Source organism: Cantharellus anzutake, assembly GCF_015039405.1.
Source record: "Cantharellus anzutake strain C23 chromosome Unknown EI90scaffold_22, whole genome shotgun sequence".
In the NCBI taxonomy this organism is placed as follows: Eukaryota; Fungi; Basidiomycota; class Agaricomycetes; order Cantharellales; family Hydnaceae; genus Cantharellus; species Cantharellus anzutake.
In genome coordinates, this window is record NW_024066972.1 from 71,334 (window position 1) to 93,235 (window position 21,902).

General features: G+C 48.8%; 7 protein-coding genes across 7 annotated transcripts; 2 read left to right on the top strand and 5 right to left on the bottom strand.

Annotated features, from left to right (window-relative positions):
• Positions 1-1,635: 1,635 nt before the first annotated feature.
• EI90DRAFT_3123216 (uncharacterized protein) lies at positions 1,636-2,708 on the bottom strand (the record flags this gene model as incomplete). The annotated part of the gene is made up of 4 exons (XM_039063589.1): positions 1,636-2,085; positions 2,143-2,359; positions 2,427-2,565; positions 2,618-2,708. 4 exons carry the CDS (start codon positions 2,706-2,708, stop codon positions 1,636-1,638), a joined length of 897 nt encoding a protein of 298 aa, XP_038916243.1.
• Positions 2,709-4,155: 1,447 nt separating this feature from the next.
• EI90DRAFT_3123217 (uncharacterized protein) lies at positions 4,156-6,353 on the bottom strand (the record flags this gene model as incomplete). Its single annotated transcript, XM_039063590.1, has 4 exons — positions 4,156-4,550; positions 4,609-4,975; positions 5,655-6,224; positions 6,303-6,353. 4 exons carry the CDS (start codon positions 6,351-6,353, stop codon positions 4,156-4,158), a joined length of 1,383 nt encoding a protein of 460 aa, XP_038916244.1.
• Positions 6,354-11,035: 4,682 nt separating this feature from the next.
• On the top strand, positions 11,036-11,773 carry EI90DRAFT_3056736 (uncharacterized protein). The gene is made up of 2 exons (XM_039060246.1): positions 11,036-11,639; positions 11,698-11,773. The coding sequence occupies exons 1-2, from the start codon at positions 11,145-11,147 to the stop codon at positions 11,707-11,709; spliced, it is 507 nt and encodes a 168-aa protein (XP_038916245.1). The 5' UTR covers positions 11,036-11,144; the 3' UTR covers positions 11,710-11,773.
• Positions 11,774-12,444: 671 nt separating this feature from the next.
• EI90DRAFT_2850437 (uncharacterized protein) lies at positions 12,445-12,660 on the top strand (the record flags this gene model as incomplete). The annotated part of the gene is made up of 1 exon (XM_039053744.1): positions 12,445-12,660. A coding segment is annotated over one exon (216 nt), but the record flags the coding sequence as incomplete, so codon positions are not given.
• A 3,613-nt stretch (positions 12,661-16,273) lies between these two features.
• EI90DRAFT_2919510 (kinase-like domain-containing protein) lies at positions 16,274-16,832 on the bottom strand (the record flags this gene model as incomplete). Its single annotated transcript, XM_039054710.1, has 3 exons — positions 16,274-16,474; positions 16,541-16,609; positions 16,662-16,832. Coding segments are annotated over 3 exons (441 nt in total), but the record flags the coding sequence as incomplete, so codon positions are not given.
• A 1,319-nt stretch (positions 16,833-18,151) lies between these two features.
• Positions 18,152-18,621, bottom strand: EI90DRAFT_3056743 (uncharacterized protein). The gene has a single exon (XM_039060247.1). It carries the CDS (start codon positions 18,434-18,436, stop codon positions 18,242-18,244), a length of 195 nt encoding a protein of 64 aa, XP_038916248.1. The 5' UTR covers positions 18,437-18,621; the 3' UTR covers positions 18,152-18,241.
• A 1,299-nt stretch (positions 18,622-19,920) lies between these two features.
• On the bottom strand, positions 19,921-21,570 carry EI90DRAFT_3056748 (kinase-like domain-containing protein). The gene is made up of 6 exons (XM_039060248.1): positions 21,317-21,570; positions 21,186-21,251; positions 20,946-21,131; positions 20,815-20,883; positions 20,552-20,755; positions 19,921-20,493 (listed from the first exon to the last, which is right to left on the bottom strand). Exons 1-6 carry the CDS (start codon positions 21,473-21,475, stop codon positions 20,206-20,208), a joined length of 972 nt encoding a protein of 323 aa, XP_038916249.1. The 5' UTR covers positions 21,476-21,570; the 3' UTR covers positions 19,921-20,205.
• Positions 21,571-21,902: the final 332 nt, after the last annotated feature.

Below are 21,902 nucleotides of genomic sequence, written 5' to 3' on the forward strand. Positions count from 1 at the left end.
AATGAGCTCCAAGTTGCTCAATGACAGGCTCGACAATTTAGCCTGACTCAAATGTTTTCGGAATGATCACCAACTCTAGTTCATTCCTAGCTGATCGGACCTCACCTCCACTGGCATGGGACTCGGATCAACCGTCGTGCATGTCCTTACGAATCGGTTTGCGTCTCCCGATCACAAAATACACGCGTAAATGACAGGGCCGTCAGACGGGGTAGTCGCTTTGCAATGCGACAAGGCCAGCAAGGTGCTGTAGAACCACTGCCGCCACAATACGCAAAACGAGTCCCAAGCTCTGTCAACCACCTTAGTACTGACCTCACCGGAAAAACGATGGTGCGCAGGTCAAAGCAAACAGTGGCAACCCATTCCACTCCATGCACTGTTGAGCCTTCATGGTGAGACCAACCTCAATGCCCTCCCAACACAGAAATAGGGATCCACTCTCCGTGATAGAGAATGTATACTCTGTCATTAGACGCGAAAATGCATAATTCATCGCCCCCTTTCCGTTGCGATCTCCTAGCAAACTATTCGTCAATGCCGCAGGGTAAATCCTGTACCTCGAGGCTCTCCTTCACTCGGGATGACAAGGTCTCGTGCACGTCAACGCCGCTGAGCATTTGGTGCGTAGTTTTTGCCACAAAAGTTGTCCGGGAGGTACACTACACTACAGCATCACCATATTTACTGAAGACGAACAATCGTACAGCATGCTCGATCTAAGTCATAGTGTGGGATCTCGAAGTGAAGAATTCACGTCACAACAAAGAAGGGGACTTACAAGTTGGAGGACGATACCTTCGCCTGCATTGCATAAGATCACGATTCCCTTGTGACGGCCCCTCGTCCCATAAGGCTGACCGGAGCTCCAGGTTGTAGGTTGTCTAGTCCCAACGAAGCCCCTCATCAACCAGTACTACACGTTCTTGTTCACCAGATCTGGCTCGTGGTATACCATTGTGAAATTTGGGCTATGAGGCGTAAGGATTCTGCACTCTAACTATACGCCCTCGTTGACCGACTCTAGATCGTGACGGGTGGGGATCAATCAGCCAACTGTCAGTGATGCTGCGAGTCATTTCATGCCAGTCCATGCACATAGTTCGTTCTGTTCATCATTAGCCAACCTATTTGACGGGCTTAGCACATGCCGCAACTTAACACAGCAAACCCTTTCGGCCTCTCTCATACCAGTAGAGGGGCGTTTACATATAGCGGTTGACTCCCCGTCATCGCAGCAAAGACCTGAACCGAGCTTTGACCCTCTGTCGTTTCTCCCTGTCTGAGCCCAACGACAAACTGGCCAACTTATCCGGATAACCAACTTTCAGTTCATTCCCTAGCTGATCAGTCCCCACCTCGTACACACCTTGATTCCACAAAGATTTGTGGTCAGTCCTTAAAAAATCAGTTTGCGTCTCTCGATCACAGAATGCTTGGTCGAGCAGCTTTTCTCGCATTCATTAGTGATGGACCTGATCTGCAGCAAGCAGAAACGTGATATTCGGGTGAAAATGTCATAAGGAGATGATGGTAGTTACCCCGCTGTCCTGTCAGCCACGTTGCAATACGATCCGACAAGGCCATTCTAATGTGCTACTGTGGGTTGTAAACATTCCGAGTAACAATCGGTTTCTATACAAAGATCCACCTGACAATGGAAGTAAAGATGATGAAGCATGGTTCTGATAGCACCCAAAGAACAGCAGCAAACAGGAGAAAAGCAAACAGTGGGCCGACGTACTCCACGAGGCATTGTTGAATTTTCCAGGCAAGAAGATAAGAAGTGAGGATCGACTCCCCATGATAGAGAATGTGTACTCTGCCATTCGGAGCAAAGATATATAACTCGTCCTCTCTCCTATCGCTGTCACGATCCCCTAGCCAGCTTTTCGTTAATCCTGTGGATTGGATTTCGTATTCATATAGGCTCTCCACCACTCGAGATGAACAAGTTTCATGAATGTCAACATTGCTGAGCATTTGGTGCACAACTACGCCGCTGAAGTTGTCAGGGAGATACACTTGTACATCACCATATTTGCTGGACGCAAATAGTCGCACGGCATGCTCATCTCTCCTGCTCTAAGGTAACAATGTAACGATGTACTCGATGCGAAGAACAACAAAGAGACTACTTACCAAGTGAAGAATGATATCTTTTTGTGCTATGCAAAAAACCGTAACGTGATCATGACGGATACCTCCAGACTCCTGGGTGCAGACATTCCCGTAAGGTCGACTGGAACCAATCTGCAAGGAAGCATCGATATAAGATGCTGACTGGAGCTTGAGGTTGTATCTTATTCCGGTCCGAGGGAACCACTCATGGATTTCTGCAATCCATTGTCCATCAGATCTGGTTTGTAGTGGCGTAGTAGCGTATGAGACGTGGAAGGCAAGAGAGTTGATTGATTTCTACATACTCTGGTCCACTAGGTCTAGGTCGCGGTGCACCATTGTAGAATTTGGGTCGCGACACGTGAGGATCGATCAGCCAATTGCCAGTGATACTGCGATCTTTCGTTATGTCGATATAGTTCATTCCATTTGTCGGCAGCAAACCTATCTGACAAGATCAGTGCATACCCGAGCTCACGGAAAATATACCCCATACACGAGTCCTCACAGGGCATATCCCTCAGGCTCTTTGGCGGTTTGCTGGGGGCTCCTAGGTCCAAGACTACGTGATGGCCTCCAGATGCCATCTAATGCGCCAATGATCAGCAAATGAGTGGAAGTGCTTCATCTGACTTACCTTGAGGCTGATCGCTTGTGTGTTGGTAAGTAGAGCGCACCGCCTTGGCACGTGTACGGTCTCGACTGCAAAAGGCAAGTGTGCATCTTCGTGTGGCTTTTGCGCTGCTCATTCACATCCTGAACCGCCTCGCGCTAAGTTCACTCTGCCGGAACTATAAACGACATTCGCATACTGGGTGGACTCAACCTCAGGAGCCAAGACAATTGGCCTTTAGCCATCCAAAAGTTCGCTGGATATAGCGATCATGTTGACCAAACGTTGCACGATGAGTCCTGTCCAAATGGCTTAAAAAGTAAGCGAAATGACACAGTAATTCGCCTCAACAATAACTATACAACCGTTCGCTAGAGCAGGATCAGCGGTTCCCCAATAGACTGAAGTCACTATTGTTCATCCCTAAGCTGGGTGAGTTCTCTCCCTTTTAGGACCACTTCCCATGTCCTCCATTTTGGTGAGAAGTTCAACGGTGTTGGCAATTTGTGAGGGGAGAGGTTCCTGGCCAGTAGAATCGCGATGTATGAAGCATAAATGGGGATACGCTCGCATTTCGATACCGGCAGGCGTAGATGTGCCTCCCATCAGTGAAGGAGCGCAGGAAGAAATTAGGGACATATGGCCTATCAATGCCTGCTGCTGACAAATGATGATGCACCAGCATAACTTCCGCCCCAGCAGATGGAGGAACCGAACAACTCGACGCGTCGCGCCTCTGAAGCGGGTCGCCGTGCCAAACCGTTGGAGCGACGGGTGTCGTGAGGATCTGACGCCGGAGGCGTGTCAATGGAGTTACAAGCAGCATTCCTCGTTGCTTATGGTCATCATAAGCGCTTCAGTTGCTTTGGTAGGTATGCGTTCTTCATCTATCAAATACAAGTGAACACTCATTTGCACCAGGACCCGCAAAATGGTGCCGTAAACTGGAGCACCACCTGAACATCCTCCCCGAAGGGGTTTGCCGTTCGCACCCTAATTGAGTACCATGGTGCACACATGTAGCTCGTAGAAGTTCTGGTGAAGGCAGCCAGGTTGAAACCCCGTAGACGATGCATGCGCATACCAAGACGTAGAGGGCGCACCAATCAGATCGATGAGCATGTCAAATCATTGCAAGATTAGTGAAACTGAGTAGTGAGTTGGGTAAGGTGCCAGTGCTTTTGGTCGGGATATTCAACATGCACGTTGCGGTTGATCACGGCGATAGAGCACAACAATGAACTCTTAATTCTCACCCACAACATCGTCCGGTCGGAGCCCCCTCGACCGCGTTATGCTGGAGTTGCACGCGAGGCAGCGTTGGGGAAAAACTGGGGAAACAGGCCTTTAAAACATTGCCTTTATCCTAGGCTTCCTGAGTAGCCCCATTTCGCGGGGAATCCTCCAGTGACAGTAGCGAATTATCCCTTGTGTTTCAGGCTCCTTTCTAGAGCTGCAAAGGCCTTCATGCTCGCATCAATCGCCGTCTCTTGTGCATCTTCCAGATCGTCGATCAGCGGAACGGTGAGCTTTTCGGAGCCTCCTCCCACCATAGAAGACATCTTCGTCCGTTCTTTGGTCTTTCTCCGCTGCTCACGAAGTTTGCGGAGTCCATCGGGCCATTCATGTTCCTGCCATGCCTGTGACTGCGGTAAAGACTCGAGTTTAGCGAGTGCCGAGATGAGGCTAATACGGAAAGACTTCTTTGCGTCCATGTAGATGTCGTATACGCATACAGCGCAGCCTGACATGCTTTTGGGAACAAGAGTAATTAGGGTACAAACACGGATAACGGAAACCAGTACTTGCCAACATTCTGCAAGGAGACATTCATTGAGGAACATTCAACACTGTGGAATAAAGACGCAACTGACCGTCCGCAGTAGGAGGGGTTGGCTTCTTCGGAACTTTGACACCATGGAATGACGTGTACTCCTGACCACCTCTAACTAGCCTTGACGCAGCAGCCTTCGTACTTTCGTTGGCCAATCCTTGGTCACTAAGCTTCGAAACTCCCACATCTATTGACGATTCTTCCGTTTGCGAAGGGCATGGCATATGAGAGAAGCGTGCTGAGAGGTTTTGACCTCCCCTAAACGCGTGAAAATGTCGAGCTATTCGAGGTGTTGGATGCGTGCCAATGGCCGAATGTGATGTTCGGGACAGATAAGAGTAGCACGGTCGACAAAAGAGCTTCTCAGGTGTCATGAACAATGGCCCAGCTGCTAAGAAAGCTCTCAACTACGGAGAAATGTCAATGACCTTCCTGTGACCACATGACTGCTACGATATTTCAATTTGACGACCAAGGCATGGCGATTTGTGATGCTTGCTTCCTTGGACCCGAGCTTATGTGGTGTCTGACGCCTACCCAGTGCACGCGGTTCACAGTGGCTAATCCCAATATCGCATAGGAAATCCTGCAAGAATCAGGGGGTTCGTCAACCCACTCACATTCGTGAACATTCTCTTCTCATTTGTATTGTACAGAAGAAATGTACATTTGCATGCAACGTCGTGCAGTGCTACCGCCTCCTTTGAACCCTCTGTAGGGAGGACTGTACTCGGATCTCAACCGTTTAATAACGAGGTAGTATTCCGACCTCGTGGAGCACTTGTTCAGTAAGGCCTCAGCAATTCTATGTCGGAAGAGATGGCTTCCCCGTCGATCATCAGCTCTGCCTTTGGTTGATATTGGCCGTTGGCCTGATTAATTGGAGCTGGAAACGCACCATCACCTTCCCAGTCCCCGGAGCTGTGGATTTCCCAGTATCACTTCTCAGCGACCTTGCGAGAAGACATTTTACTTGCCTAAGCAAATACCCCAAACCTGGTGCCCACTTGCTATCCAGATTCTGCCAACCCAGATAAGAGCAGGCCAAGAAAAAAGGTTACAAACATGCACTCGCCCTTCGCTAACCTTACCGATGATCGGGGCACCGGTCTTACTCGAGTCAGGCCTGTAGCAGGCCTGAACGATAAAATCTGAGCGGTCAAATGCACCCTCGATCCACTCATCCTTGACCACTTGTCGAACACGTTCTTTCAGTCGCTCTTCGCCTTCGCTGTTATACTTGATGTCTGCGCAGCTGAGAGGGAGTGGAGTCTTGTCTGTGAGCCCCGCACCACATACGTAGAGCGTATTGTCGGGGCGAGGGTAGAATTCTGGCTGTGCAATTTGGCCGTTTGGAAGCACAAGCGTGCAAAATAGCGCATGTGGCGAAAATCTATGAGATGATGGTGGTGAGAGAACTATTGATGTTGACAGATTGCTGGTTGTGGATGTCAGCAACAGTGTCACAAAATATTTTTGAGAAGAGACTTGCCTAGATACAATGTCACCAGCAGCACCAGCCTTTCTTCCAAGTAATTTCTTTGCCAGTTTGCCTGTCCAAGGTCCTGCGGCAAAGACAACATCCGTCGCTCCTAGTTCAGTTACCTCTCCACTTTGTAAGCGGACATTGACGATGTTTGAACCCACATCAGCAAACTTGGTAGGGAGCTCTCAGAGCTCTGTGAGCAAATTGAGTCTTTTTGCTGTGCACCCTCTTGTCATATCCGTGCATACCCGACCCCGACCCGACTTCCGGACCTCCACCCTCTTCACCTCCGGAGTCATAACCTACCGCTGCCTTTCCGATACTCACCTTCGGTCTCGGCAACACACCCCTCCTCTTACCTCTCCGACCCCTTCTCCGTCCGTTCCGATACTCATCTCGGACCGAACATCGCCCTACTCGCCACCCTTCCTACAACTCCGCTCCCCCCTCACCACACCTCCACCCTCCCGTCATCCCCTACGCTATCTCCATCCGTTCCGATATCCACCTTCGGACCTGACTACTCTTCCTTACCTGTCCCCTCTCTCATTCCTCCGCCACCCTTCCGCCAAGTTACGACCATCCACCGCTGTTCCGTACTTCACACTCGGACACCGTTCGTACCTTACTCCGAGCCTCCGTCATAGTCCATACCTCGGACTTTGACTCCACCTCGGTCTTAGTCCATTGCATTGGTGACCTCATACTACGTGAACACCATTGCCAATATTCCTCGGACTTCCAACCCTGCCTCCGTAACCTCTGTAAGCTCCGCAACCCCCGAGCTTCGCGGACCGCCTCCGGCACTCTCGCCGTTTGTAATGTATTTCTCGCAATTCCCCCTCATCCCTATTTGGACTACTGCTTCTTTCTATTCTAGCCAGTTAGTCATCACCCCCACTTCCCCTCATCCTCCTGCCCCTCTGGGCCTCGCCCACTCTACCTCCTTTCGGATGTATCACAGGTCTTGCCCTATGACCTTCGGTACCGCTCCGCTCCCTCTAACCCTTTGTTCCCGTTCGGACGTCTTCGTTCCGATTCGGTCACCCTTTGTTTCTCCTTGTGCTTTTGCCCCTTCCTTATATATCGGCGCTTGTACATACTCGTCTGTTTTCAGTCCGAAATCGACCTGAAATGCCCCCAAGAGACTTCCTGCTCACCTACTGTGAAATTAAGGACCAAATGGACAAACAGCAATGGCACAGCGCTCCGCTTGAGTCGCTGAGGCCAAGGTCCCTCCACGCTAAGTCTCCGATTCCGCTCCGGAGTCGTCCGTTTCCGCCCATCTCTAACACCTCTACACATTGGGTGGAGAAAATTAAATGTTTGAATGATTTTATTCTCCTAAGGATGCAGAAGTGCAAAGATAATATGTATATACATTTTTGGAAATGCATATTAAATGGCCAGCATCATTACTTGAAACACTCTATGAGCTCTATGAGCTCACTGAGCTCATAGAGCTCATAGAGCTTTTTGTTTTTAAATCATGGATGGTCTTCATATCTCCATGAAATCTGCTTAGTTATTTTGGCACCAGTAGTGCAAAGATAATATGGATATATATGTGTGTAAAATGGCCATTGTCATTGCTCTGAAAGCTCTATGAGCTCTATGAACTCTATGAACTCAGTGGGCTCATAGAGCTCATATACCTTTTGTGTTTACTAAAATCAGCACCTTATTTTTTATTGCTATTTACAACATTTGAGGAAAACTCTGAAATTCAAAAATTTGCACTTTATCTTTCATCCCATTTCTTGCTCAAAACTCAACCAATTTTGATGATTCTATGTGAATTGGAAAGCACCAAAGTGTGGCAATGTAACCATGCATGTTATGTAGGGTATAAATCAGTTTTAACAAAGTGTTCCAAATGAAGTAAATTGAAAATACCACCCAATAAAGCAAACAAAAAGCTGATGTCTTCAGATATCATCCAAGCCTTTGACACCAAATTTCCCATGGTCAAAAAGCCATGGTTATTTGGCTCACTGTCAGGGCCCAGCCCTTGTTCTGTGACGGGCCCAGGGTGTCAGGGTTCAGCACCCTGCCTTAGGGGTGCCCCGGACTCCCCACCTACTTTACCCCCTTTTTATTCTTTGACTGTTGCCTTGTTGTTGCCTTTGTGTGTTGTGTACATGCGCGCACGGGATAGCGCGGGAACTATGTTCCCACGGGTCACAGCCACAGTTCTGGGCGAGCAACTCGCCCAGAACGTTCCCACGCTTGGCACTGCCACCTGGATGTTCCCTCCGGGTCACACTACACAACTCTAAGAGCTGTATAGTTGTGGGCATGTGACCCATTCCTTTATATAGCAACCATGCGGGGAGATGAGACCTTTACCCTTCTTCTCATCTCATGCCCCGCATAGGCAAGTGTATATATTCCCTTTCTTTTACTATACATCTCATGCCCCGCATAGTGTGAGGACAGGCCAGATGGGGGTTGAGGTCAGGGAGCCTCCGAGTCCGAGGCCGGGCCCTGACACAGGGGGATCCTCCTAGTCGCTGGGGTATCTAGTCCCAGTCCGAGATCCTCAAACTCACTGAGGGGGCTAAACCTTCTCAACCTCCTCTACAAATGGGAGCCAGGAACTATACAGTTTTCAGCTCTTTGTTGACTTTCCATAAATGGCACCCCCCTGTGGGAACGAGCTGCTCACCCAGAAAGTTCCCACAGTTGTGGCTGTGATGGTTTCTGGGTGAGTAACTTGCCCAGAACTTTCCCATGGGTCTGCATGCATGTGGGATTGTGGAATGGTGAGGAGCTGTGCCCTGACACTCACCAAAACATGGTGGGAGACTTTTCTAACACTGAAACATACATTGCTACATTGCCCCACTTTGGCACTTTCCAATGCACATTGAATTATCAAAAAAGTGAATTAATTTTTTTTCCAATTATTCCTAATTTCCTGAAATATCTCTCCCTAACTTATCCCAAAATTTCTGAATTTTCCCCTGATTTTTTGGACATTCTCCTTTTTTAGAAAGTCCCCCATTTTCTGAAATTTCCTTAATTTTCCCTGACTTTTTTTCAAGTTTTTAGAAACCCCCAGTTCCCCTTCATCCCCCCCCCCTCAATTTCCCCCCCATCCCCCCCTTCGATTTCCCCCTCATTCCCCCCCATTCCCCCCTCCCAATTTCCCCCTTCAAATTCCCCCTCATTCCCCCCCCCAATTCCCACCTCAATTTCCCCCCCATTTCTCCCCTATTCCCCCCTTCAAATTCCCCCTCATTCCCCCCCCCATTCCCTCCTCCAAATTTCCCCTCATTCCCCCCTCAATTTTCCCCTCAATTTTCCCCTCAATTCCCTCCTCAATTTTCCCCCCATTCCCCCCATTCTCCCCTCCAAATTTCCCCCTTCAAATTTCCCCTCATTCCCCCTCCATTTCCTCCCTCATTCCCCCCTCATTCCCCCCTCCAAATTTCACCCCATTCCCCCCCTCCATTTTCCCCCCATTTCCTCCCTCATTCCCCCCAATTCCCTCCTCATTTCCCCTCCAAATGTCACCCCATTCCCCCCTCCATTTCCCCCCTCATTTCCCCCCTCATTTCCCCCCTCATTTCCCCCCTCATTTTCCCCCCATTCCCCCCTTTAATTTTCCCCTCATTTTCTCCCTCATCCCCCCATTCCCCCCCTCAATTCCCCCCCCATTTCCCCCCCACTCATTTTCCCGCATTTTCCCTAAGTAATTTCAGATTAACTGCATTTATATCCCTAAATTTGGCTTATATATTGATTGGGCTACATACCCTTGGTGTCTGGTGCCGCATTGGTGCTGAAAGTGAAGCTGAGTTTGTTCAGTCCCTTGTATGGTAGGGACTTGGCTATGGCTAGTCACATGATGCCATAGTCAATGCTTTTAAATTTTAATTTTAATATCAGGTAAATTAAACACTCAGGGAGCTCATATAGATAATAGTCCCCTGTGTGCAAATATAGCTCTATGAGCTCTCAGAGCTTTGACTACTTTTTAGAGCTTTGACTACTTTTCGGAGCTCTCAGAGAAGGGGACCTGCAATTTCAAAGTACTGAAGCTCTGAGAGCTCTATGAGCTCTATGAGCTCTCAGGCCTCTGCATCCAGGTTTGCTGATGCAGGCTGCTAGATTCGATACTGTTCACTTCCCCCATGGTCACTTTGACTCGTCCCGTCTCCATCGCTAATTCGATCAAAGACTCAGACATTAGGAGAGGGTGAACTTGGGCGGTACTATGCTCTCCACCAAGGACGAGGCTATCGGCATCCTTAAGCCACTCAACCTCAAGTCCATTCACTGCGACTCTCCTGCTCCCACCATCCTCCTGCTCTTTCCCAATGATTCTGTCTATACCCAAGGTAGTAAGCTTTCGGTAACCCCATTTCTCTTGCCCATTATGTTCATCGGCAAGCTCCTCGTGTAGTCGAAAAGAGAGTTCACCCAACGAAGCAGTTGGCTCAGCGTGCCAATCCTTAGCAATAAAGCCACCGCCTTTTCCTGACGCTCCAGCCGCGATCGATGATGCTTCGATAAGATGAATTGCAGTATTTCCTATCTAGTAAAACGAGATAAATTGGTATGCAGGCATGTCTTCCAGGAAATCGTCATCTTTGAGTGGAACTGATGCACGAACGTTTGGATGGCAAGACAGGTAGTATGCTATCGATGTACCTATGATGCCCCCGCTATGATGCATGTGTCGGCGCAGGAGATCAAGTTGCGAGCCAGTGTAAGTGGTTCTCGCCACTGGCCATCACTTACCCAATAATCACGATTGACCGTTTACCAGCGCTTGTATTCTCCATACAAATCGCGGTGAAACTAAATGATGTGCCACAACGGCAACGTATTGTATGTTTGGCACACCCTTGCCGCCCCTCAATTGTCGATCGCAAGGGCATCGCCACCTCATGTAAACAATCGTACATAGAGAGCAGTTTCTAAACATGGTAAGACTCGAATGGTTATACTTTTGGCAAGTACTTGTGCTGCCAATTCATTGTTGCCTTTTGCGTGACAAAGCCATTTTCAGCTATTGTCATGTGAGGCCGAGCGATCCGCCAAACGTTCGCTCTAGCGTGATCGCCAGTTGCACTCGCACGATGTTCGGCAAATCTGGACCATCCAGGCTTTTGTCGCCATTTTCTAGGCAGGAACGCTCTTCTGGGTACCCCAATGATTCTTCGCGGGCCTCCGCCTCCCCAAATCCCGGGATCAAGATCACCGCTCCCCCTTCTTTGAGCGATGGAACGACTTGTAGAGATCATGACAGATCCGCGGAATTTCTTCTCGAGCCTCCTATTACCTCCGCACCAACTCCGTCTTCTATTGGCAGCGGCGCCAGAAAATCAAAAAAAGGATCCTCCTTCCGAAGCAGTATCTCTAGGCTCCTTCGGAGAAGCCCAAGCCCCGATCCTAATCAGGCCAACAAGTCGGGTGTGTCCCACCTAGACCAACCCATTCCCGCTACCCCCGATGAATCGCGGCCATCTTCATCCCTTCCTACCTCTGATACCGAAATTAATATTCCTCATGCGACGCCCGGCACAAACGCGGCCTCCGGTAATCCTGCGGACTTTCGGGCACAACTAAAACGCGTGGGTGTGGAATTAGATGACTCTTTGTTGGAGTCGATGACGCCTTCCTCGGCTTCAGCCGGTGATGTGAAGAAAAAGTTCATCAGCGTTTCACGTAGTGTTCTCCAGGCTGCGTCCTTCGGTCTCAAGTTCCATCCTATTCCGTGTCTTGATAAGATCCCGGATCTGCTTCTGGGACTACTTCAAGTTTACGAGGTTGGAGTCTAGTTTTGAATTTGAAATCCGTCATGTCAGCTCACGTTCATCCCATCTACGTGTAGAGTGTTAACGGAAATGAGGAGAATCTCAGAGATCTAAATGACGACATCCAAAAGGCCTACACCGCCATCTTTCGTCCGCTCCAACTGTGGGAGGGCGAGATCCCTCCTGAAGTTGCATTTCTAGTCAAGGAACTACATTCGTACGTGCATAATCTTTGTCAATCGTTCACTTTATCTCAATAACCCACGACAGGGACTTGGAGAAACAGCTTGGGCAGATCAAATCACTCAAGAGTCAAAACCTCCCACGGAAAATACTATCAGCCGCAGACATCACTCAGAATATAAGTGATGTGAGGGCGTGCATCAGCAAGGCTATTGCCTCATTCTCTGTTCGTCTCCGACTACACGCAAGGCGATTTCCTAGCTGATTGGACATTTCGACAGGCGGGGACGGTGCTTTTGACACTTCTCCACACGATCGAGTTATCAACTCAATGTATGTCACTTTGTGCATGTTGTTAGAGACCTTATTAACCGTACTTGTAGCCCGACTCGATAAGCTTGGGCGTGTCGCTGCTGAGCACACTTACGTGACAAGCAAGTCGAAGTGCCACCAGGGGACTCGAGAGAAGATGCAAGAATCCATTCTCAAACACTTGCGTGAAGCCAAGAACCGATTTGTCTGGCTACGTGGCTCACCGGGTACTGGGAAGACCGCGATATGTTTAAGCATCGCATCCGTTCTTGAGGAAGGGGGTGCCCTGGCGGCATCTTTTTTTTGGGACAAGAACCAAAAGGAATCCGGGCTGGGTTCTATCGAGGGGTTTCCGTCTACACTTGCCCGTCAGCTTGCACGCTTCAACAGTGCCTTCGAGATATCGCTCATCAAACGCCTGAAGCGTGCAGACCTTGAATTCATTCATAAACTCCCTCTGAAAGAACAGATAAAGGTTCTAATCATCGAGCCGATGAGTGATCTCAAGGAGTTACTATCCTCCAGCGGCGATCGTTTCTTCATTATTTTGGATGGGTTAGATGAGTGTGGAAACCAAGAGGCACTCGAGGCACTGATGAAACTAGTACTTGCACTTCATGAGCTGCCAGCCCCATTTGCCATACTTGTCAGTTCTCGGCCGGAACCAGAAATCATTTCGGCTTGGACTGAAGCTCTCGATCTGGGCCATCCCATTACATCCGAAGATGTGGATAAGATCGCAAAGAGTGAAACTTTCTTTGCGGTTCGTCACATGGTGGAGGAAGGGCTCGAAGATCGCATCAAAAAGTCCAAGTGGAAGCCATCGGAAGCAGAACTCGACTCCTTTGCTTCCGCTTGTCGTGAACTGCCCATTATTGCCTCGATCCGAATTCGGGATGTGTGCTTTCGAACTCGTCGTGGTGCAACACTCGAAGCCGAGTTCAAATACCATTGCAATCTCGTTGATGCCCCAGTTGATGTCAACTGGGAGTACTTGCGCATTCTCCGACGTGCGTACTTTCATGACGATACATCTGGGGTTCCCCCAGAGATAGCCAAGAAGTATCGTGACGTTGTTGGGTCAATCATTATAGCACACGAGTCACTCAGCGCGCAAGACATGTGGCAAATGATGGAGATTACCGAGCTCGAGGCGCATGCAGTATTGGAGCCAATCAGTTCAATAGTCGACTTTTCCTCGGAGAGCCCCAAATTCTATCACGCGACGGCGAACGAATTTATTACTGCTAACCCAATTGGAAATGAACTTGACAAAGTGTTCTTTGTAAATGATCCGAAGGGGTATTTCCTTGGATTACCGCTGCTTCGATCTTTTAACGACGGCTGTAAGCAGGGTGTGTTTGGGATACCCACTAATCCTCCTCTGGGAGACCAAAACAAATGGGATAATTTTTTGAGGAAGAGACGTGACCGTCCACGGCTTGTCAGTTATGGGATCAACAACTTACTCCTCCACCTGAACCCCTCTCAACTCTTTTCACAGCAACCCAATGAGTTGCAGAAAGAGTTTAACGACTTCCTTACACAAAACTTTCTTGCGTTCATTGTGTTGTCGGGTGTTGGAACTGAAGCGCCGAGTGAATTGTTTCTGCCCAGTACTGTGAGTAAGACTGTCTAATAGGTGCATTTTCGCAACGCGATATGACATTGCTTCTGCAGAATCACATTTCAACTGAACTTCTGAAAGAAGTTGAAAAGGCAAATCATTTCAGAGTCCGATTCTCTCCCTGGCATCTCTATCGATCGCTCCTTCCTTTCGCTCCGCGCTCATCACCCCTTTACAAATTGTATGGTCATTTTTCTGACCCCGTCCGCATCTTCAGTATTTCTGGCGAGTTCTCTGGTCGCACGATCCCGTTAAGCGACAAAACTCTCAGTGCTCGAGGGCTCATGGAGGCGAAGCTAAGTCCATTGCCAGAGATGGGTGTGTGGGATAATGAACGGATAAAGTATGAAGCTGAGTTGCATGAACCTGATGTTCGGAATGGTGTTGTGACCTGCGCTGCGCTCTCTCTCGACGGTCACCACATTGCACTTGCCTTTGGTAGTGGTATCATCGAGATTGCCGACATCGACCAGCAGCGCACGATCACGCGGTTTGAATGCGATCCACCTCGTCTTCTAATTTGGGTCGAGTTCATCCATGGCAACCACCGAATCGCTACAGAGGATAGTGAGGGGAATATCACCATTTTCGGCCGTGATGTACGTGCCATGAGGCTTGGCACCCTCCCCAGTGGGCGCTGTCCACCTGTCACTGCAGTGTCAGACAATGGATCGTTAATAGCACGAGTTCAGCAGGATCTTGGGAAGAATTGGTACGACTACATGTCACTCCTATATGTTTCGGATGACTTGTCTGTTCAACCTCTCGCCTCTCCCCCTTCTGACACCTCCACACCATCCTCCCAACCCGATTCCAAGTTAGCCATCCCCCACCGCCGTACGATCGGTTTCTCTCCAGGGGCACGATATATTGGTGCTTTCGATGGGATTAGCGCCTGCGCCTGGTCAACAGAGTCACGCGAGTTCATTGCACGTTATCATGTTACTGCTTTAGAGTATTGGATTCTCAATCCCGGCACCGCTCCCCCTTGTCCATATTCCGTCCCGTATCCCGTGTCCACCGGACCTGCGCTTCCTTTGGGAGATGATACTATGGATGTACAACACTCTGAGACAGGCTCAGGGCTTAACGCGGACGAGTGTTGGATCAAACGCCCATTCTATGACCTCTTACCGAGCATGAGGGAGGTCATGCACAACGATGTCCGTTCATTTTCAACAGGCAGAACTCCACTGTTGCAATCGGTTTGGATGACGTCCGGAATATGGTTTAATGGTAAGCGGGAGCTCGCAGTCCCAGGAAACTATCAACCAATCCAGGACAACACCAAGAGCGGAGTCAGCTGGTATGGCGATCGAGTGCCAGATGATCTGACGTACTCCTACCGACCTTCGTCCAGCAGGGATGGGACTCGATTTCTGCTCCAGGGCCAGATGAAAGCCCCAATTGTTGTGGACATCAACGAAATCGTTTAGTATCCCCATTCCCTTCCTCTTTTGGTCCTCAGGCTCGAGTGTACTCAGCTCTCATGGAGCACTACGTGCTATAAGTACAACACATCATGATTTTGTAATCAATGTCTAGTGTAATACTAGCAATCGTGCGGGAAGACGAACCGCAAATGGATTAAAACTGCTAGTGGGAGGTAACGAAGTTGGACAGGATAACTCTCTGGCTGTTCAAGCAGTCCCAAGACAAAGGGACTAGACAATGTGCGATGCCCCGAGATTACTCAGGACCCGGAATTTATTTCGTTCAATGAGATCGCCAATCCCTCGGGTCACATCCCAGCTTGATTGCCTTTTTGACAGAAAACTGGTTCCCTCTTGGTTTTTAGAAATTGATAGGGATTTATTTCTGCGACATTTTGAGCATGGAGTTCAGTTGTCATGTCACTATAGTTTTGTTGGAAAGGGGTGCAGAAACTTTTCGTCTCAAACCATACATTCCACGATCATAGGAGAGGGCGGTGCAGAGCTGCGCGCGCGCCTGCAAGCCCACTCTTCATTGTCTGGTTCGGTACCTGAGTTTTGATCCCTTCCTTCGAGAAGTCCCCCTCTAAAAATTATTGTAGGTTACATTCCTTAAGCTATAAATCATATATGCGACAAATAGGGCGCTCACAGCGTGCAGTTCCGATCAATCATTGAGAGATACGATAACGGTCCCCATATCGATTCGATTCATAGGGTTAAATTCAAGGCAGGGGGCGAGAGTTTTCTCAATCTGTGTTGAAGGAGGGGTAAATGGTGGCTCGGAATTCTGAAGAGCGTGTATGACGCGAGAATCGGTCATGGTGGAGTATGGTTGCTCGTTGCGAAGTATCTGTGTACTAATAACTGTCAGCTCCTACTTAACACATATGCACTCATACCTTCATGGCTGTACATCCAAATCCCCACACATCACTTTCCTTGTCCTTGTTTCGAACTTCATCAAAAAAAACCTCCGGCGCTATGTATCTCGTCGTTCCGGCCACCGAATCGGGCCACGTTGACCTGTCCCATAGAATAAACGATAGCCCAAAACCGCACAACTGCGGTATTTCCCCATTCATGACGATGTTCTCCTGACGATGGAAATGGTCCCATAAGAAGGGCTGATTGCACTAACATGTAAAATGAAAATAATTCACGGGTCTGATATTGCCATGCACTACATCCTCTGAATGAAGATACTCTACGCCATGAGCAATTCCGCAAATCTAGGGTGTCAACAGATGAGTGGCGATGAACATGACGCAGAATTGGATTCACCAAGGCCCGGCGATCGGCATCAGGATGTTGGTGTAAAAATTCCTGAACATTCCCTCCGCCACACCAGTTTGACACCAAGCTCGGTTGAAAATCTTCCTTGATATATGATATCCAGCCATAAAGCTGAACTATGTGTGCATGCGTCAACTGGGACCACACCCTCATCTCACGAATCAAGCGCTTGGATCGAGAGTGAACGGGTATGGAATACCCATCATGTCTGAGTCAGCTTACCTCAAAGAACATGTCATTACTGAATCTGCCGAAAACCTTTATGCAAACCTCGCGCTGGAAAGATATGAGGGAAGGTAGCTTAATGATTCCGAGTACCCGCGAGACACGAACGTTGTTGTAGATTCCCTTATATATTTTCGCATAAGCCCCAAACACCCCGAGACGCCCGAGGTCTGTGTCAATTACCCCATCAAGGTTCCGAGGGTCAATTCGCAGCATCCTCTCCTTAAGCTCTTGTTGCCAGGATTTATCGACGGGCTCCATGAACTTCGATCTATGGGACGCAAGGGGCGGAGACAAAGCAAAAGCCAAAGGTGGTGGAGTGGATCAATGCTGGTGTAACTGCGCGTGCAAAGAATAGCCCACCTTCATTTGGTAAGGCTTGTTTCTTGCCTGATTTGGAAATGCATATTCACAGTAAAAAAATCCGTCACCCTTTGCCCATGCTTCAGGAAGTCGATCCAATGCCGCCGAAATCTAAGTACTACGTATGGTCAACCCAACGTTGTATAGCTGAGAAGATAGATGCATTAGCCCCAACCACAGCTAACGGATGTCAATATCTTGGCAGAGATGCGTCATCTTATCATTGTAAGTATAATCAACACACGACGTGAATCCTGTCTATGATTGACCTCTCAAGTAGATGACATAATGAGCTATTGCAAGCGCATCTTCTGCTATTGGTTTGGGCCTTCCCAAACGAGTTTTCAAGATGTACGGACGGCGCCGGATGTTATCCACACAAACCGTACGTGGCAACACAGCTTTGGGCTCTTGATCACTAGTTGTGTGCGCCCCACTGTTTCTCGCTCGAGTGTCAATATTTTAGACGTCACCCGTCCGCGCCTTTCCGGTGGAACACCGTAATGATGAGCCAAAGATAAAGCAAACTTTGAGGTGCAGAGTGGAAGCGAAGCAAAGTAAATCACGCGAAGCAGGAGTGCACAGACGCTTGCGGGGTCGGTGAGCTCAGGCGAAAGGAAACAAAATCGAATCACATTGGTGAAGGCACGGAGTATCGGTGAAGGGAGGAACGAGAACGGGCGGGTTTGGAGCGTGTTCTTCTCATAGTAAAACGGTCAAACTCCCCCAATACGGGTGGCTTTATTCAAGGGACGTAGCTTCAGTTGGTGGATTAGAGGGAAGGAGAAATGAAGTTCTAGGGACCACTCAATAGGATTTGCTATTAAAGTTTCGCAAGAATTTGTTTGCAAGACCCGCTACGGAGCGGCAGAAACAATAGAAATGGTAGTGCAAAAAATTTGACAAGAGATAGGATAGGTCTATGGGCGAGTACGTAGTTGTGTGCAAACAACCCGCTTGGTGAGATGACTTTCGGGCAATCAGCTGAGGGGGCGAATTACCGGCCAAGTTTTGGTTGGAAGGGTGCAGCTCGACATGGTCAGAAGGAGAGTGCGAAAGGAGGGAAAAAAAATGAGGCTAGCGATCGTGGTTTGGAAAAGAGGCAGGCATGCCATCGTTGGTGTTGACAACTTTGCAATTTCGCTCATTGGCCACCGGTTTGAACGAATAACCATGCCGCGAAAAAAAAACGGGTGTGTTGACGAAGAATAGATTGGGCGACTTTTTGTGACCGAAGAAGTATAGCTCGAATGGCACCAGGACCAAGCTAAGTTAGTGACCTCAGCAGGCTCAAGAAGCTTCGCTTGCACAACTGCATGACCGACCGGGACCCGGATTAAATTGAATCTCGATAAGCATAATACGTGATTGGCTCAGTTGGATTTTCCTCGTCTGGCGTTATACTTAGGGTGAAGTGCTGGCTCAGATCAACATCCCAGTTGGTGTTTATCTCTTTGAGGCGGTAGTGGTCAGGTGACCGCTGATGGATGGCTCGATGGCCGAATTTATTCGTCTATTTAAGATGAAACCCGGCTCAGTGCCAGAACTAACTATACCGGTCGCGAGGAATGCTACTAAGGTGTCTCGCTTATTGTGAAGCCCCGTATCGATCTCAGTGTCAAATGCAAACGAGAACGCAGACGAGTCGGTAATGCCCACTCGAAATTTTAGGCTAATTTATGGCTGCTGCATGTGGATACAGCAACGAGGCGTCTCCTAGAAAAGGACTCACTAGCCCTCAGGTAAAATATCACCAACTTCGCTGGCAGGCGTACCCTTTCCAAGGCCCCTGCTGCAATAAGTAATCAGTGTTCATTGCTGCTAGTTCAGTTGCCTCCCCGCTCTGTATTGACGGCATCTGAACTCAGTAGTTTATCATATTCGGTCATCCCTCTTATGTCTGCACATTCCCGCTCCTCCATTGTGAAAGGGTCTCTCAGTCCTAAACACCCCATACAAGCTTGTCGATGCATCCCATGAAATGGATGGTGCGCAACTGCGATATTCTCACTACTTACGACAACGTTTTCCTCGGGATATCACCTCATTCTGTGGTCTCTCGAGCTTCTCTTACATGTACCACTTATTTGCTTTGCTGGATGCCAGGCGTTAAGGCTGCGCTCGAGATGGAGGCAGGAAAGTATCCTATTGTCCAAGAACCTACCTGGTATCACCAGACCTACGTCAGTCCTGGTCCTGTCGTATCCCACATACTCCTCCATCTTCCTCGGCTCGCGGTTTAAACAATGTTTCTGAGACCGTGCTCGAATATCAAAGCGGCCTGGAACGGTGCATTTCGTTTCTGATGTCCATTCACCCGTGTCCCACCCTGTGTCTTTCTGTACTCTGTGCAGGCCTCTGGCTAATTTCCAAAGGTCGAGGGGGATTTTATTCTTATGCGTGAAATATCGACAACGTCCAGATTGCCTTGTTTGCCTAAGTAACCACATTCCATGATATAGGGCGATGACCAGCGCAGCTTCTGTTACACTTCCAGCGCGGGCATTTATCGGCAACCAAGTGCTACTAAGATATACTGCGGGGCGAGGGGATCGAGATTGTGCAAGCTTGCGCCAGCCACCGATTACTGGATTGCTAATGAATGCTTTTATTGGCCTCCATTTTCGGTACTACAGTAAAACTTGCAATGATATATTGCGCTACATATACAACTCGCCATTGCCGCATTACTCCCATGTCGCCGCTTCCATTCCGAGACGTCGTGCTGTAACCCACTCTTTGCCATCCCTCTGGCCGGTGCATGCAGTTTAGCCCCCTTCCTTTGGCGGACCTCGCTCTAATTATCGGTTGCATCCCTTGAAGCCACCTTGGATCATACTTGAGACTCTCCGATGCGTAACCCCAATAAATTACCAAAAAAACCCAGACAAAATATTCCTCGCACGATTCACAGTTTAAGATTGCGCAGAAGCTCTTCTAGGGCTCATGTGCTGCTGAGAATTGCAGTGTTGAGGAATTGATGCGAATGACTGAAAGATTGTGTCGCTGAGGAATTGTCAGCTTGCCCACCACCGGAATGATTCTGCCCAAGGAGTTCGGTAACCGTTTGCATATTAATCCGGTGCTCAGGAGTAGGCTCGAGGCAAAGGAGAAAAATCTCCTCGATAGGCTGAGCCGCTGGAAGGGCAAACGGCGGCGCAGAACCTCCAATAGCTCCGTGGACGGCGAATTCGTTTTTAATGGTGCCATATGGTCGCGTATTGCGGAGTATCTAAAGCATGGCTGTCAGCCCCTAGTCTTGAACATGCATTCAGTCAAGTTATTCGTACCTCCATGGCTGTACATCCGAATGCCCAGACATCAGTTCTTTTGTCTCGAAAGGGCTCCTCCTTGTGGCACACTTCTGGCGCTATGTATCGCAATGTCCCAGCCAGGCTCGACGGGTTGATGTGGGTTGACGTGTCCCATATAATAAACGAAAGTCCAAAATCACACAACTGCGGCGTTCTCTCATCACTCACGACGACGTTTTGCTGGCGGTGGATGTGGATTCATGAGAATCATCTCCATTTGAAACATAAGGATAACTCACAGGCTTCATGTCGGCATGCACTATCTCCTTCGAATGAAGATACTCCAGACCACGAGCTATTCCGTAAACCTGGAATGTCACCCCCATGCAAATAAGTATTGATTCATAACGCGCAAGTCAGATTCATGTACCAGGGCTCGGCGATCAGCTTCAGGACAGCGCCTTAGAAAAGCTTTAACGTCCCCTTCACCGCACCAGTTTGACACCAAGCTCGGACATAGATTTTGCTTGCTTTCGAGGTACGATATCCAACCGTGAAGCTGAACTACGTGTGTGTGCGCCAACTCACACCACACTTTTACTTCGCGAACTAGTCGCTTGGGTTGGGAGTAAATAACAGTGACATACCCATCATGTCTGGGCCAACTTACTCTAAGGAATTCAGGAGACGAAACATCATTCTCGATATCCTTGAAAGCCTTTATGCAAACCTCGGTCTAGGGATACGGGGGAGGACATAAGCATGAGCAGCAATGCGAAGCGCGCGCGAAGAGATACGAGCCGTGTTGTAGACTCCCTTGTATATCACCCCAAATGACCCTTGTTTTTTGGTACGCAGAATTGTTCCGATGGCGATTATTCCGTCGAGGTTCCGATCATCAACTTGCTCTAGCTTCTGCACGATGGTTCGTCGTAAGATTTCCGCTTCGTCGGGCGACATTCTTGTGAGGCGAAAAAGAGGGGATACCGTGCCGCGTGTGAGGGGACAACATATTCTTTATCTCGTAAGGTCAGTAGTGGGCCCCTGCTCGATTCGGAAGCATTGCAAATGGCCGATCCAAAATCAATATAATCAGCTTGAATTACAGCCGTTTTCGGCTTAGTTGTCACGTGATCCGTTTTGATTCCGCCCTTGCTCGTTGCCCAAAAGCAGGGCTCAACAAAGAGTGCACCATATCTCAGCAACCACATAAGCTAGTCACTTGCGGTTTGCTGCAAAACGTTTGTATATCTATTACGCCCGAACCCTTTTTAGCGATAACGATAATTTTTATTTTTCATGATTTTAAGTTTTACCCCTTTTACACGATTTTCTCGACAACGGCTGGATAGAATGGGCTGTAAATTGGGCAGAAATAAGTCTCAAT